Here is a 17,481-nt window from a genome sequence, read left to right on the forward strand (position 1 = left end):
CGGGTTGGCGACCACTAATCTAAAGCCTACTTGATATTAGCCTGAGGTGGAATGTAAGCTGCTACCAAAATGACCCCAGAGAACTCTCGTAAGTAAAAAGGGCGGTACTTAACTGCTAGATATTCCAGATTAGGCAAGCAGAATTGGGACAGCACTGATAGATTTGTGCACCAAGAAGAGTTGATTGAGGCATACTCCTCCCACCTCTGCTTTTGAGAGACTGTATAGCTCTATCCTGACGGTGGATATTAAACCTATCAATATGAATCACTGCATCTGGTACAGAAGGGGTTAACCAGGGTTCCATGAAACAAAGGACACGTGCAATCTTAATGTCCCTCTGATTCAGCACCCTAGCTAAGAGATCATAGATTTTATTCACCAGAGACTGCATGTTTGCCAGCAAGATAGTCAGTATAGGGACTTTAAAACCCTGTTTCCTTTTGCTAAAGGTTGTTATGGACATTATTTCCAAAATGCTTGTTCACAGATCTATCACCTGATGGGTCCATTGCCTTGTGCTGGATCTGCCATGGCATCCCCTCTAGTCAGCCTGTCTACATACTGTTTGTAGTCCTTCCTGGATGCTGATCAAATTCTGCCCTAATCTAAATCTCTTGCACTAAGGAGGTGCTAATCATTATTAGGGAAATTGAAAGGTTACTTCCACACCTTTCCAAAATCTGCCTACTTATGTGCTCCTCAGTGGCTATTGTGGAGGCTTCATAGAATACTCACAGTAGTGTAATTGCACCCTTCCTGTTTGACTTCCACCTGTGGACAGTTCCTCTATAATGTCCTTCCTTTCTGCTCTATGACACTATACCTGATCAGCAGTGTCAATCTTCTCTATTTCCCACCCCCTACGTCCCTCCCTATTCCTTTTGAAACATCTAAATCCTGGAACAGCAAGCAGCCAATCCTACCCTTGTGACAACCAAGTATCAGAGACACTGGAGGAGCATACCACTGCCTTGTTATTGCTCAGAGCAGTAGAAATGACAAAGCAAGAGACCTTACCTTTGTTTCTGCTCACTGCAACTTTCCAACCAGAACCCTGATACTTCTCACAAAGCACTTCCTCTCAGTATGGCTGCACCCAAAACCTTATATGTTCTTACCTTTGTCTTACTTAAGCTTTTTCCCCCCAAAATTCCACTTGCTCCACCTCTTTGCACCAAAACTTCAACACTCCACTCTAATACTGATCCACTCCAACAATGAATAAAGTTTAATGGCAGTTGGCAGACAAACATAAGGTGCATTACCGCCATCTATTAGGTTGGAGCATGAAACAAAGAGATGGGAAGTATACCCACAATGTCCCCCCGCCAAAAAAACTCATTCTCAAGTCCAATGCTTTTCAGGAAATCAAATAGGCAATTATATACATTACAGTGGTGGTGGTATCCTCGCAAACTTTCCATATTAAATTGTCTGTTCCAAAGATCTCAATTTAACAATTTTTCCTTTGCATCTTATAGGAACTGCATTCAAACAAAATATGCTGCACTGTTTATTGACAGGTGCAGTCCCTACAAATGCCTTTATAATGTATATTAACTCTGAATAAGGAATTATTCAACCTGGTATGTCCAGTACGTAAATGTAAGTATAACTACTTCCCTCCTTTTGTACCCATCTCCCAGTTGAGTTCCTACCATCCTCTGAATTTTATGTAAATGCAGGCCTTTTTTTCCCCTTATCCCAATTTATTATGACTTTCATCTCCTCCTTGTGCAAAGGGACCACGACATTTATATTCTTAATTTTAAGTGATGCTCGGCAAGAATATCTGCCACCTCATTCTTTTCAACCCCTATGTGAGCTGGAACCCACATGAAATGTATCCACAGGCCTGGACCTTGCAGTCTTAACAGATGTTGACCAATCTCAAGATGAATGTCCCCTAAAATTTGAAATGCCTGTTTTTATGGATGCCAAAACTGAGAATGAATCCGAGTATAGAATAAGGATGGACTTCTTTGACCCATTCCAAGTCTAAAATGATAGCAACCATCTCAGATGTGAATAGTGATATTGTCTGATAATCTTTTACATCATCTAAAACTTTGGGACATAACAGAAATATCTGAATGACCTGTCATTGGATCTTTTGAACCATCTGTGTAGATATCTAAGAATCCATGATAATGGCCTTGCATATATTGCTGATCTTCCTGTGCCTCCAATAAACCAACATTTCTCATCTCGATCTTCTCTTGAAAGCTTAAATCACCCCACAGTCAAAGGGTAAAACTGTGAAGGAATGACAGAAAAGGGTACCCTGGGCCCACAATCCACATTAAACACCAGGATTTTGTGCCTATTCATTTCATGTCCACCCAAAACTGGAGAGTGTTCCCAACATTCAAGTAATGCTGCCAACTTACCTGAACTCAGTAAACCATTGCTGACTGTAACCTGCATGGATGTAAAGCTGCTTCACCTATTTCTACCAGTAATGCCAAAATTGAGAATGATTTAATAGCACCACAACATAATGTCAGTGCTTGAGCTTGAACTTTATCTAGGGTTTAAGACTTCTGGTGAGGCTGACCTATAAGCAAGGCATCCATAATCAAAGACAAGTCTGATTAAAGCAATATGTTTGTTGAAGTGACCTCCTACCCGCACCCCAATGACACCCACATAAGTACCTGAGCACATTAAGGGTTGTTTTACACTTAAGTACTTTTATTCACATGGAACCTTTCATGTTGGCCCTGCCTATCCACATAACTAGAAACTTTAGTACTGACTCTTGTTTAAGAGATTCACCATATAACTTGATCAATTATGGGTATAATGTTCCTTTTCAAAAAGCAAATAGCCTGAGTCTTTGTAATAGAAAGTTTAAACTTCCCAACGATGCCCCCATTCCTTGTCTACTTCATTAATCGTTGCCTGCAATTTCCTAACTATATAATTTACATTTCTGCCTCTCTTCCACACTGCACCATCATCAGCATATAATGATTTGGAAATGTCTGAGCCAACATTAAAGAAAATATCATCAATCATAACATTAAAAAGGAGTGGACTCCACAATGGAGTCCCATTTTTTGTCATACTCTTTAGAGAATGTTGTTCCCACCCTAACTTGCATCTTCCTATTACATAAAAAAAATCTTGAATCCAATTGAACATTCTAGCACCTATTCCAATCTTTTCCAGTTTAAGTAGCAATCTTTGTGTCCATAACGTAAGATTTCCTCTACGAAGAAAACAGCTGCTACTGATTCTTTATTAACTTTGGCCTTACAAATATCAGATTCCAAATTTAATACAGAGTCCAGATTGGTATGCAGGTAATTTTCCATTACTTTCCACAAAATAAGGCTTGCTATAACTATTCATTCCATTATCCTGTCTGTTCTCTCCTTGGCATTATGGGGGCTGCAAAGAAAAGGATCATCAGGGTTGTCACACAGGCTACTGACGAAGCCTCCAGATGGCTATAGATCAAGAAGTGTTTGTGATGTTAACAAAATAGGTGTATAACTGGAAGGAACTGATTGATCCTTGCCAGGTAACACTATAGGGATAATAACCATTAATTTCCAGGAAGGAGGAGGTCTCCCTTCAACCTATACTGTATTAAAGAATCTCAAAGCCAAGCATAAGTTTTGAATCTGATAACTATGTAATCATACTATAACAAATATCATATTTCCTAGGTGATGTCTGACTAGCACCATTAATAGCCTTTTTAAGCTCAGACAATGGAAAGTTAACATCTAGGCAGGACTTGGAACATTATTTTTCTCAGCATTCTGAGGCCCTCTCAATACAGAAACAGTATAAATTGGCCAAACTATGTACACTGACAGAAGTTTTTGCTAATAATTCTGCTTTTTCAGAATCAGCAACTGTAACCTTCTTCCCACCATGCAAAACCAGTAATGCATCAAGTTTTCTAATCCAAGCTTCCCCTCCCTGGATCGCTTTCCCAATGCTATTACAGTATATTCTCCAGTACATTTTCTTTATCTATCTCACTGTTAACTATAACTTGAACTCTTATATTGTATGAAAGATGAGTAAGAATAGCTTTCCTGAAAGCTTTATTCCACCCTTTCACTGCTCTTTTATATTCGTCTGTCCACTAGGGAATGGCTTTCGTTTTATGATCTGGGAATTGATTAGTTTGCGATTGAGTTGAATACAGAGCAGAAGGTATTACTAAACTCTATCCTCCAAAACCAAATGATCAGTAAATCTATTTTCACATAAATCATCAAATACAGTTGCAAGAAAAAGTTTGTGAACCCTTCACAATTACCTGGCTTTCTGCATTAATTACTTGTAAAATGTAGTCTGATCTTCATCTAAATCACAATAATAGACAAAAGCAATCTGACTAAATTAATAACGAAAATAATTGTACTTCTCATCAATGCTGAGTACAGGCAGTCCCTGGGTTGCGAACGAGTTCTGTTCCTGAGTCCATCTTGGGTAAGTCGGATTTGTACGCAAATCAGAACAAGTACATCCGGTATTATTTAGCGTCAGTTAGTCAAAAGTTTGTCTTAGTATATAGTATATATTTTCCCTTTCTATGCATATAAAACCCTTAAGAAATGTAAGTATTCCAATAATTAAACCACTGCGTTGCTTAGTAATAATCGTAGCTTTCATTGGGGCAGGGCCTTTCACATGCTCCATTATTCTCACTTTATCCTTTAAAATTGTTCTGATTGTTGACCGACTGTAGCCTAACGCTTTTCCAATGACTGACGTTTCACCTGTTTTCAAATGTTTTATTACTTCCACTTTATTTTCATTCGTGGTCATTCCCTGTCAATGGAACAGAAACATTGCGGGCTGCGGGTCCTGAGCTCTGCTGGGTCCTAAGGACCACCGCACTGAATTCCCAAGGTCCTAAAGTCCACTGCACTGAGACAGGTTAAGTGGGACAAGTTGGGGCTGTGCTGGGTTTGGGTATTTGTTCCTCCACAATATTCCGCGTGGAAATTTAAACTGGAGGTGGCAGTGTTTTTAATGAGGTCGAGCTACAAGCTCAACATCAACCTGGCATGGATGGAGGGTGCACTCGGGAGCAGTCTGTCACTGGGTCGAACTTGGGAACTTCTGTTCTCGAGCCCGGCACTGATCCCACTGCGCCACCAGCTGACCGGAAAGTGTGGGGGGGGGGGGGGGTCAGGGTGAATCTTGCTCAGGAAAATTTAAGCCAAATACAAAAGTTACACACTCAACACAGTGTCAATGGCAACGACTTAAAATGGCGGACGGGGGTCGTGATCTGACTTAAAACGGCAGACGGTGTTCTCTGTCCTTGGTTCATAAGTACAAGTTGTTCGTAAGTCAGACGTTCGTAACTCAGGGACTACTTATATGCTATTTAAATAATCAATCTAGGTTCAAACAAGTATGTGAGACCTCTGGGGATGCCTTGTGCAAAAGCTGTATGGTCAAGTGTTCCAGTCAGAGAGATGAGTTTGAAGGTGTGGGTTGTAGAAGTGCTCTGCCCTATGAAAAAGACCCAGTCAGGTTACTGACAAAGCCTGCTCTTCTCAAGAAAGATCTGTTTATGTGCACCATACCTTAATCAAAGCAACTTCCAGAGGACTTTAGAAAAAGAATTGTAGAGATTATGAAGCTGAAAAAGGCTACAGGAGCATTTCTAAAGACCTGAGTGTTGATCAGTCCACAGCAAGAGAAATTTACTGCAAATGGAGGGAATTCAGTATTGTTGCTACACTTGTGGGTGGCCTACTAAGAGCACAACATGCAATGCTGAAGGAGGTGAAATTGAACCCAAGAGTAACGTAAAAGACTTGTAGAAATCTTGCTAAAGTATCTGTTCATGTGTCCACGACAATGTGTTCAAAAACACGTAAAGTACAATTGTTTGTGTTATTAATTTAGACAGATGATGTTTGTCTATTATTGTGATGTAGATGAAGAACAGACCACCTTTTGAGTAATTAATGCAGAAACCCAGGTAATTGCAAAGGGTTCTTGAAATTTTTCTTGCAACTGTATAATGCAATTTGCTTTTTTAAAATTCCATTTGGGGATATGAGAACCTTTCCACTGATACACATTTGTTCCCATTGTCCTGATAATGGAGAAATTATCACTCCCCACTGTTGTATCATTGTACACTTAACAGTTACAGACACTTATATCCTCAGATAGTGTAAGGTCTATAGCAGGAAGTGTAGCCAAATAGATTTATCCTTCTACTCCTGCCATCATTCAAGCACACCAAATACTTTTCTTCCAGAGTGTTTTCCTGCCACTGTCCCATTCAAATTTGTCACTACAACCCCACGTAGTACTACAAACATTAAAATCCCCATACTGTATAATCTTTTATTTTTCTGATTTGCACCCTCTCTCTCCAATATATCAGGTGTTAACTTTTGACAAGGATAATGTAAATTTATTTTCTGTGCTTTACTATTATTTCCCCAAATTCCAACCAGAATTGACTCAAAGCAAACTCAAATCTTCAAAACTGTGTTCTTTCCCATTTTTGACAAAGGTAGCCACTCCTTCGTTAGCCATTTTCTGTTTGCATCTGTGTCTTGTATCAGCCTAACCTTGTATCTTAAAACTTAGACAAGATTTCAACCAGATTTCCTGCACATATATAACATCAGGTTTATTTGGTAAATCTTCAATTAATTTCTTAAACTCTTGACCATTAGCTAACAGGCCAATAGCATTGCATTGTAAGATTAGAAACATCATTAACAATCCTTATTTGAAGTCGAAATGTTATTTACTCCCCCCTGTAAGGTATCATTAATAACTTATGGGTCAAGTTTTATTTCTTGATGTTTTTCTGCAGCTTTAAATGTGATAATTTTTTTGTTCTCCTTTTAGCTGTACATTTACTGCATTTGCCATGAATGTGACAAACTTTAGTTTATCAACAATCAGAATCCTTTGTTATACGATCATGCACTTTGCATGCTCTCCTTAAACTACAGGTAGTCCCCAAGTTACAAACGTCTGACTTACGGACAATCTCATACTTACAAACTGAGGAAGGAGTATGCTGTCCGCCATTTTAAGTTGTTGCTGTTGACACTGTGTTGAGTGTGTAATTTTGTATTTGGCTTAAATTTTTCTTCGCAAGATTCACCCTGACCCCCCACCCCCCCCCCCCCCCCCCATTCCGGTTAGCTGGTGGCACAGTGAGATCAGCGCCAGGCTCGAGAACGGAGGTTCCTGAGTTCGATCCAGTGACAGACTGCTCCCGTGCTGGGTTGATGTCAATCCAGTGACTCCCATACTCCCAGTTGATGTCGATCTTGTAAGTCGACGTCGTAAAAAAAACACTGTCACCTCTGGTTTAAATTCCCACGCGGAATATTGTGGAAAATCAAATACCTGAACCCAGCACAGCCCCCACTAGTCCCATTTAACCTGTCTCAGTGTGGTGGACTTTAGGACCTGGTGAATTCAGTATAGTGGTCCTTGGGACCTGGCAGCGCTCGGGAGCTAGCGAAGCTCAAGACCGACCGCCTGCAGTGTTTCTGTTCTGTTGACGGGAAGCGATCATGATTGAAAATAAAGTGGAAATAATAAAATATTTAGAAAGAGGTGAAACACCATCGGTCATTGGAGTCGGTCAACGATCAGAACAATTTTAAAGGATAAAGTGAGAATAATGGAACATGTGAAAGTCCCTGCACGATGAAAGCTACAATTATTACTAAACAATGCAGTGGCTTAATTATTGGAATACATATGTTTCTTAAGGGTTTTATATGCATAGAAAGGTGAAATATATACTATATACCAAAACAAACGTTTGACTAACTGACACTAAATAATACCAGATGTACTTGTTCTGACTTGCGTACAAATCTGACTTAAAGATGGACTCAGGAATGGAACTCGTTCGCAACCTGGGGACTGCCTTGTATCTGTATTTTGGATATTAATAGGTCCTATTGACACTGTCTTCTGTACTTTCTGCAGAGCCTCTGTATATGATAGGGATATTTCTACTCAAGCATGCTGCTCTTCCACAGCTTTCTTGTATTCATGACACCCTGCACAAGCAGAGATATGTTCTCCACCACATCTACCACGCCACTTTTTTTTACCCTTGTACACAGCTGCTACATAACCAAATTTCTGGCATTGAAGACATCTCTGTGGCTCATAGACTCGAACTGTATAACCTAAACTAACTGTATCAACAACTTTTTTCATCAAATTTAAATTTTATCAATGCTGTTGACCACTATAATCCTCAGTCCACTAACTTCATGAATCCTTTAAAATATTTTGCATCCACAAATTTTCCTCCAACTGAATTATTTTCAACTTGGCGCATGGGTACATCAGGTTTCCTATCTTTTTTCTGCCATGAACCGATACCATTCAGCAAGAGGTCCTTGGACCCCAGGTGGGGAACCCCTCATCTAGAGGCACTCCAGAGATTTCTCCCCAAAGCCACCTTCATTCAATATAATTCCTTGGAGTCACTTTCCTTCTTCCCACAGCTTTTAACCCCAAAGCTTTCTCACATTGCTTACTACCTTTGCAAAATATTGAGTTCCCCCACCCCCTTAGGTTTTGTGCTCATGGTATCTCCCAATGCTTTTTTTCAAATCCGAAGTTAGTTTAATTGGATTGATATCAGAAATAACTACACATTCAAAACTCAACAACATTTTATGTTTCATTCCTTTTATTTATATCCTGTCTTCTACCTTAGATCATTAGACAATAAACTACTGCACCCCATTACACTACACTTCTGGCCATTGATTTTTCCACTTCCCAGAAACCTGCCATTTGCCTTCCACATAACTCCAATCACCCAATACCACTTCCAACTTACTGTCACTTCCTGCCATCTCTAATCCCCTTTCTGCCCAAAGGAAAACTCCCAACAGCAGGCTCAGACCTTTGCTCCAACCCCAATCCAACTGCTGCTGTCTCGCCACTCCGAGCACCAATGATTGCCCCAGTTGAGTCTAACTTTTTATTGGCTACCGCTAATTAATTATTAACTAAAATTAGCAAATATACCTCTAAGTGAACAGTGAAATTTTCCAACAAGTCCTGAGAGCTAGTGTCTTGTGGAAGTATTCAGCACTTGTCACTTAACTGAGAATTTTTATTTGTGAAACACATGCTCCTTCCCCCCCCCCCACAGTACAGCCCAAAAAGACAAAATTGTAAAGCATAAAAAACCAAAATTTTATAAACTGAAATGTCAGCACTTCAAAAGTATTCATCCCCCTTAGTTCAGTACTTAATTGAACCACGTCTTGCAGCTATTATAGGTAGTAGTCTTTTTGAATAAGTCTCTGTTCGTTTTGTACAATGTGGTGGAGCAAGATTTGCCCATTTCTCTTTGCAAAATTGCTAAAGCTGTGATAGGTTAGTTGGGGCGGTCAGAGGACAGTGATCTTGAGCTCTTGCCAGAGATGTTCGATTGGATTAAGGTCAGGGTTCTGACTGGACTGCTCAATTGCATCAATTTTCCTGCGGAAAGATGAACTTCCCCCAGTTTAAACTTTTATGCCAGAAGCTAGCAGGCTTTTCCCCAGGATCTTTGTATTTAGCAGCATTAATCTGCCCATCAGTCCTGACCAGATTTCCAGTCCCTGATGCAGAAAAGCATCCCAAAAGTATGATCCTACCTTCACCATATTTTACTATAGGGGTGTTGTTACCTGGCTGATGTGCAGTGGTAGATTTATGCCAGACGTGCAACTTGGCCTCGAGACTAGAAAGTTCTGCTTGTCTCATCCAACCACAAGACATTCGTCCACTTATAAGGATATGTTTTTTTTAAGCCAGGGCTTCTTCCTTGCCATTCTTCCATAAATGCCCTTTTTGTGCAAGGTGTTTGAGATTGTGGAGCCATGACTTCATCTCCATTTGCAGCCATTAACTTATGATTGTTGGTGTCACAGTAGGCTCTCTTACAAATGCCATTCTCCTTTGACAACTAAGTTTAGAGGGTTACCCTGACCTAGGCAGTGTGGCTATGGTTTTGTAGCGGTGTGCTACACGCAGCGCTAAAATTACGACACGGAGTCGGTAACTGCAGTCGAAGGAAAAAACTTTATTCGAAAACTTCAGCCTCACTTTTAAGCCTCCCTCAACAGGCCCCCCATGGCGCAGAGGCTCCAAAGCTCTGTGCTCGCAAACCCCCGTAGGCTATCTAATTGTGAGTCGGTTCGGATGCGCCAGGAAATGGGTCACCACATAACCCCCCCCCCCAGAACCGGCGATACACCCCCCAATGTCCACAGTCTGGGCCAGAACCTGCTTGGGAGGTCGGCCTCTGCGCCGAGGCGCCGGAAACTCGACCGGTTGCGCCAGGTCCACATGGGCCGGTTTGAGGCGGTCCACCGTGAAAACCTCCTCTTTCCCCCCAACGTCCAGCACGAACGTGGACCCGTTGTTCCGGAGCACCATAAACGGCCCCTCGTATGGCCGCTGCAGCGGCGGCCGATGCCCGCCCCTTCGTACAAACACAAACTTACAGTTCTGTAGGTCTTTGGGTACGCAGGTCGGGTGCCGCCCATCCTGTGAAGTGGGTATGGGGGCCAGGTTACCGAGCTTCTCGCGTAGTCTGCCCAGGACTGCTGCGGGTTCTTCCTCTTGCCCCCGTGGGGATGGTAGGAACTCCCCGGGGACGACCAGGGGCGCGCCGTATACCAACTCGGCCGACGAGGCATGCAGGTCGTCCTTGGGCGCTGTGCGGATGCCAAGCAGGACCCAGGGAAGCTCGTCCGCCCAGTTGGCTCCTCGCAGGCGGGCCATGAGGGCCGACTTCAGGTGACGGTGGAAACGCTCCACTAGCCCGTTCGACTGTGGGTGGTAGGCAGTTGTGTGGTGCAGCTGAGTCCCCAAAAGGCTGGCCATAGCTGACCACAGGCTGGAGGTGAACTGGGCGCCTCTGTCGGAGGTAATGTGGGCTGGTACACCAAAGCGAGATATCCAGGTGGCGATCAGGGCTCGGGTGCAAGATTCGGAGGTGGTGTCAGTGAGCGTGACTGCCTCTGGCCATCTTGTGAACCGGTCCACGATAGTCAGGAGGTGCCGTGCTCTGCGCGACACTGGCACGGGGCCCACGATATCCACATGAATGTGGTCGAAACGCCAGTGGGCGGGATGGAACTGCTGCGGTGGGACTTTGGTGTGCCGCTGCACCTTGGCCGTCTGGCAGTGCATGCACGTTTTGGCCCATTCACTGACCTGTTTGCGGAGTCCGTGCCAAACGAACCTGCTGGAAACCATCGGGACAGTTGTCCGGATGGAGGGATGCACCAAGTTATGAATGGAGTCGAAAACGCGGCGCCGCCATGCTGTCGGGACGACTGGACGGGGCTGGCCGGTGGCGACGTCACAGAGTAGGGTCCTCTCACCTGGGCCCACGGGGAGGTCCTAGAGCTGCAAACTGGAGACTGCGGTTCTGTAACTCGGAATCTCCTCATCCGCCTGCTGCGCCTCTGCCAGTGCCTCGAAGTCTACCCCTTGGGAAAGGGCATGAACGATAGGGCGAGAGAGCGCATCTGCCACGACATTGTCCTTACCTGAGACGTGCCGGACATCCGTTGTGTATTCAGAGATGTAGGACAGGTGGCGTTGCTGGCGGGACGACCAGGGGTCGGACGCTTTCGTAAACGCAAAGGTAAGCGGTTTGTGGTCCGTGAACGCGGTGAAGGGCCGACCTTCTAGGAAGTACCTGAAATGCCGGATTGCCAGGTAGAGCGCCAACAGTTCCCGGTCGAAAGCACTGTACTTAAGCTCGGGTGGTCGCAGGTGTTTGCTGAAAAACGCCAGGGGTTGCCAGCGACCTGCGATGAGTTGCTCCAGCACCCCACCGACTGCCGTGTTGGATGCGTCCACTGTGAGGGCGGTAGGGGCGTTCATTCTGGGATGTACTAGCATTGTGGCGTCCGCCAAAGCTTCCTTCGTTTGAACGAAAGCGGCGGCGGACTCCTCGTCCCAGGTAATGTCCTTGCTCGGACCCGACATCAGGGCGAACAGGGGGCGCATGATCCGGGCAGCTGAAGGGAGGAAGCGGCGGTAGAAATTGACCATACCTATGAATTCCTGAAGGCCTTTGATCGTGGTGGGTTGGGGAAAGAGGCAGACCGCATCTACCTTAGCGGGCAGAGGGGTTGCCCCGTCTTTAGTAATCCTGTGGCCCAGGAAGTCAATGGTATCGAGTCCGAACTGGCATTTGGCGGGGTTGACTCACTCAGTCAGTCGGGCGCAGAGTTGACGGAGGTGGGACAGATGCTCCTGACGACTGCTGCTGGCTATGAGGATGTCATCCAAATAGATGAACGCGAAGTCTAGGTCCCGGCCCACCGCGTCCATTAACCGCTGGAACGTCTGTGCGGCATTCTTCAGGCCGAACGGCATGCGGAGGAACTCGAAAAGGCCAAACGGGGTGATGAGAGTCGTTTTGGGGACGTCGTCAGGATGCATCGGGATTTGATGGTGCCCTCGGACGAGATCTACCTTGGAGAAGATCCGTGCGCCGTGCAGGTTTGCTGCAAAGTCCTGAATGTGCGGCACAGGGTAGCGGTCCGGTGTGGTAGCCTCGTTCAGCCTGCGGTAGTCGCCGCACAGTCTCCAGCCCCCCGTCGCTTTGGGCACCATGTGCAGGGGGGAGGCCCATGGGCTGTCGGACCGCCGGATGATCCCCAATTCCTCCATCCTCTGGAACTCCTCCTTCGCCAGTCGGAGCTTGTCCGGGGGAAGCCGCCGAGCGCGGGTGTGGAGGGGTGGTCCCTGGGTCGGGATGTGGTGCTGTACGCCATGCCTGGGCATGGCCGCTGTGAACTGCGGTGCCAGAACTGATGGGAACTCCGCCAGGACCCTGGTGAAGTCGTTGTCGGACAGCGTGATGGAGCCGAGGTGAGGGGCTGGCAACTGGGCTGCACCCAGGGAGAACGTCTGAAAGGTCTCGGCGTGGACCAGTCTCTTCCTGGGCAGGTCGACCAGTAGGCTGTGAGCCCGCAAAAAATCCAGAAGCGGTTGGGCTACGGCGGCCAGTGTGAAGTCCCACGTGAACTGGCTGGAGCCGAACTGTAGCTGCACCTGACGGGTGCCATAGGTCCTTACTGTGCTGCCATTCACGGCCCTCAGGGGGGGACCCGGTGCCCTGCTGCGGGTGTCGTAACTCGTCGGAGGTAAAACGCTGATCTCAGCCCCAGTATCAACCAAAAACCGGCATCCCGACCTTCTATCCCACACATACAGGAGGCTATCCCGATGGCCAGCCGCCGTAGCCATCAGCGGCGGCTGGCCCTGGCGTTTCCCGGGAACTTGCAGGGCGGGCGACAACGGCGGGCTTCTGCGCCCCACCGCTGGTGGTAGAAGCACCAGTGTTCATTGGGCCGGGGGTTGGCGGGCTCTGCGGCCGGGCCTGGACTGGTTTGCTGCCGGGAGCGTGGCTGGGAGATCTGTGCGATGGACGCCCCGCTCACCTTTTTGGCGTTCCACAGCAAGTCCGCCCGGGCTGCCACCTTCCGGGGGTCACTGAAATCCACGTCGGATAGCAGCAGGTGTATGTCCTCGGGCAGCTGCTCCAGGAATGCCTGCTCAAACATGAGGCATGTGTGTCCTTCGGTCAGAGACAACATCTCATTCATTAAAGCCGATGGAGGTCTGTCGCCCAAGCCATCCAGGTGCAGTAAACGGGCAGCCCGCTCGCGCCGTGAGAGTCCGAAAGTCCTGAGGAGCAGGGCTTTGAATTCCGTGTACTTGCCGTCTGCCGGGGGCGACTGTACGAACTCCGCGACCTGGGCCGCTGTGTCCTGGTCGAGGGAGCTCACCACGTAGTAGTAGCGGGTGTCTTCTGAGGTGATCCGGCGAATGTGGAATTGGGCTTCGGCTTGCTGGAACCATAGGTCCGGGCACTGTGTCCAGAAACCCGGCAGTTTCAACGAAACCACATGAACAGAGGCGGCGTCGGTTATTTCTGGTCCAAAAATCGTTTGGACCGTCGGGGTCACCAATTGTAGCGGTGTGCTACACGCAGCGCTAAAATTACGACACTGAGTTGGTAACTGCAGTCGAAGGAAAAAACTTTATTCGAAAACTTCAGCCTCACTTTTAAGCCTTCCTCAACTGGCCCCCCATGGCGCAGAGGCTCCAAAGCTCTGTGCTCGCAAACCCCCATAGGCTATCTAATTGTGAGTCGGTTCGGATGCGCCAGGAAATGGGTCGCCACAGTTTCATATTTTTTCACTTTTTCACAATGGACTGCACTGAGCTCCAAGGTATGTTCAGTGCTTTTGAAATGGTCTTGTAACTTTTCCCAGATATCTATACCCGGTTGGAAGCTGGAGAGCAGTTTATTTGTCATTTATGCTGGGGAAGTTACAGTGAAGATGTTCACTGCATTATTTATGATCTTGAGTCATTGCGTAAAGAGAAGGCAAGGCTTCTTTGGTCTTTAGCCTTCCTTTTGAGATGCTAGGACAAAGACTTTCAACCATAAGTTTGAGGTTGTATTCTGTGGTGATTTCTTTGGAGGCGGAACGCATTCTATGACGAACAAGCCAAGCGTTGATTAGGGATATCTTAGAATCAAGTTTACTATCACTGGCATGTGTTGTGAAATTTGTTAACTTAGCAATAGCAGTTCAATGCAATGCATAATATAGAAGAAGAAAAAAATACAATAATAAGTAAATCAATTGCAGTATATGCATATTGAAAATTGTGCAAAAAACAAAAAATATATATTAAAAAAGTGAAGTCGTGTTCACAGGTTCAATGTCTTTGGGAACTGGAGGGCAGAGGGGAAAAAGCTGTTTCTGAATTGCTGAGTGTATGCCTTCAGTGTATACCTCCTACCTGATGGTAACCGTGAAAGATGTCCTTTGAGCCCTTTGCTCTTTGATCTGGCTTTAGTTAATTGCTTTTCGAGAATCTCGTGATATCACTGGTATTTTAAAGAGAGGTACTAGCAAAGTTTCGCTTTATGTTGGTGATCTATTGCTTTTTTTCTAACATTGAGACCTCGTTACCTCCTATGCTTTCTTTACTGTCCTGTTTCAGCCAGTTTTCAGGATATAAATTGAATTTTCATAAGAGTGAACTTTTCCCCTTGAATAATCTGGTATCAATTAATACTAACCTTCCTTTTAAAATTGTAAGAAATCAGTTTACCTATTTGGGTCTAACAATTACTAAGAATTGTAAACACCTATTTAAAGAAAATTTTCTTACTCTATTGAATTATGTGAAAAGGGCACGATCAAACTGGTAGCCCCTCTCTCTATCATTGGTCGAATTAACTATTAAAATGAATATCCTGCTTAAATTTACATACCTTATTTAGGCCTTACCCGTTTTTATTCCTAATTCCTTTTTTGATTTTCTTGATTCAATTCTATCTTTGTATATATGGAAAAAACAAACATTCTCGATTAAATGAGGTTCACTTTCAAAAAGTTAAAAATACTGGAGGTTTAGCTTTAAAAAATTTTAGGTTTTATTACTGGGCAGTCAATATAAGAAATCTTACGTCTTGGTCATATTGCATTAACCATGAGGACTGTCCAGTATGGGTCTCTTTAGAAGCTAACTCTGTTAAAAATGTTTCTATTATTTCTCTTCTTGGCTCCTCACTTCCTATGTCTTTAAATAAACTGACAATTTGGTAGTTATACATACTTGAGGATCTGGTTATAATTTAGAAAATACTTTGGTTTATCGAGATTCTCGTACTAGTCCCATTTTTTTTTCTAATTTTTTTTAAACCCTCTATGACTGATGTAGTTTTTAAAGAATGGGATAGATTGGATATTAAATGCTTCCAGGATCTGTTGGAGGAAGTCTCCTTTTGTTTGAGCAACTGTCAGCTAAATATAGCTTATCAAAAACCCACTTTTTTGATATGTACAAATTAGAGACTTTCTGCGATCTCAATGACATAAATTTCTTATGAGTCCTGATAAGCACTTACTAGATGTAATTTCTAATTTGAAACCATTTCATAATGGCTCAATATCTAACATTTATGGTATGTTGTTGGGAATAAGAGAGGCTCGTTTAGACAAAATTAAAAATGTCTGGGAGCAAGATTTACAGATTTCAATTTTTGAGGAGACTTGAAATGAAATTTTAAAATTGGTTAACACTTCATCACTATGTGCTCGCCACTCCCTCCTACTATTTAAAGTGGTCCACAGGGCTCGCATGTCCAGAGACAAGCTATCTTGTTATCTGGATATATTGCGATAGATGTAACAATGGAGAGGCTTCACTAATCCATATGTTTTGGATATGCCCGAGTCTTGAAAAATACTGGAAGTATTCCAAACTTTTTCTGTACTTTTTAAAGTAAATTTTAAGCCTAACCCTTTGACTGCCTTGTTTGGTATTGTTGGAGAAAAAGGTATAACTTTGGAGACATCTGGGCAACTATTTAATGTACTACTCAGTTGTCTTTTTAGCAACAGGAATGTTGTTCAGCTAGTCCTTTGTTAACATTCACCAAAGTTAGATGAAATGTTTAAGTATAAAATTTTCCTCCCTTTGTAATTCCTAAGCTGAAAATATTTGCCAAATTCCCACTCTTGTTCCTTAGGAACAAACTAGAAAGCAAGCCTGAGTTTTCCTTGTCAATGTATCTTATGTACTAAATAGTTCAACTGTTGCCGAAGCCCCATTTTAATTCATTTGAAAAAGAATGATTTTTATTCTTTTTGAAATTGCCTTGGGGATAATGAGTTGCTGTCATTCAAAGGATTCCCAGGAAAAACATGAGCATCTTCTAGTCGTTACGAAAATCTGATCTGGCAGCAGTCTATTGTGTTGTATGATATATTTGTTTAAAGATTCATTTTGAATTTTCATGCACTTTTCATATTTGCAGTGCTGCTTATACAATTTAATTAGCTTCATTTAAGACCTCATTTCTGAAGATAGTGAAATCAAAAGTTCACTTACCTTGAATGATTAAACTATTTAAAAACATCTCTACTCATGCACTTTACTTTTTACTTTTAGCTGACGGAAGATATGAGGAAGAGCTCCTTTCCTTCACTGGGTAGCATAAAATCAATAGCCAGCAACACAAATGTTGGAGTTGTTCTTATGAACAACAATAGCAAGAATGCCTTAAGTGTATTGAGCCTCCATTGTAAATCATATTGTGGAGGAATATGGTAGGTGAAATTTTAAGATAGTTTAGAATGGCCAGTCTTTTTAAATCTGATTGAAGGTGGCGCTGGTGATCATTGACGACATTCTTTGGGTTGCAGAATACTGTTTGAACAAATCCTTACATATGCCTCTTTTGACCTACTCACATGCTGTACATTGCAGTGAAACTTCTCTTTAAGCAATGAGCTTTTAAATCAACTGAATGATCTTTAGATCTCACGATCAACTGGATCAGCTGACCAAGCAGGCATGGCACCTTTAAGAGTTCGAAGGCTCATCACCCTGGCTGAAGGTGAGACAGGAATGGGGGATGCCAAGCCAGGCTGAAGTGCAGAG

The 17,481-nt window shown here is 44.0% G+C and overlaps 1 protein-coding gene across 1 annotated transcript in view; it reads left to right on the plus strand.

The window, feature by feature from the left end:
- Nucleotides 1–17,481, plus strand: part of LOC132405222 (protein FAM13B-like) — a 118,174-nt gene that overhangs the window by 308 nt on the left and 100,385 nt on the right. Inside the window, exon 2 of the mRNA XM_059989911.1 lies at nucleotides 1,575–1,608. Coding sequence (XP_059845894.1) covers nucleotides 1,575–1,608 — 34 coding nt within the window. The remainder of the gene's footprint in view (nucleotides 1–1,574; nucleotides 1,609–17,481) is intronic.

Source organism: Hypanus sabinus, chromosome 15 (assembly GCF_030144855.1).
Source record: "Hypanus sabinus isolate sHypSab1 chromosome 15, sHypSab1.hap1, whole genome shotgun sequence".
Taxonomy (NCBI): domain Eukaryota; kingdom Metazoa; phylum Chordata; class Chondrichthyes; order Myliobatiformes; family Dasyatidae; genus Hypanus; species Hypanus sabinus.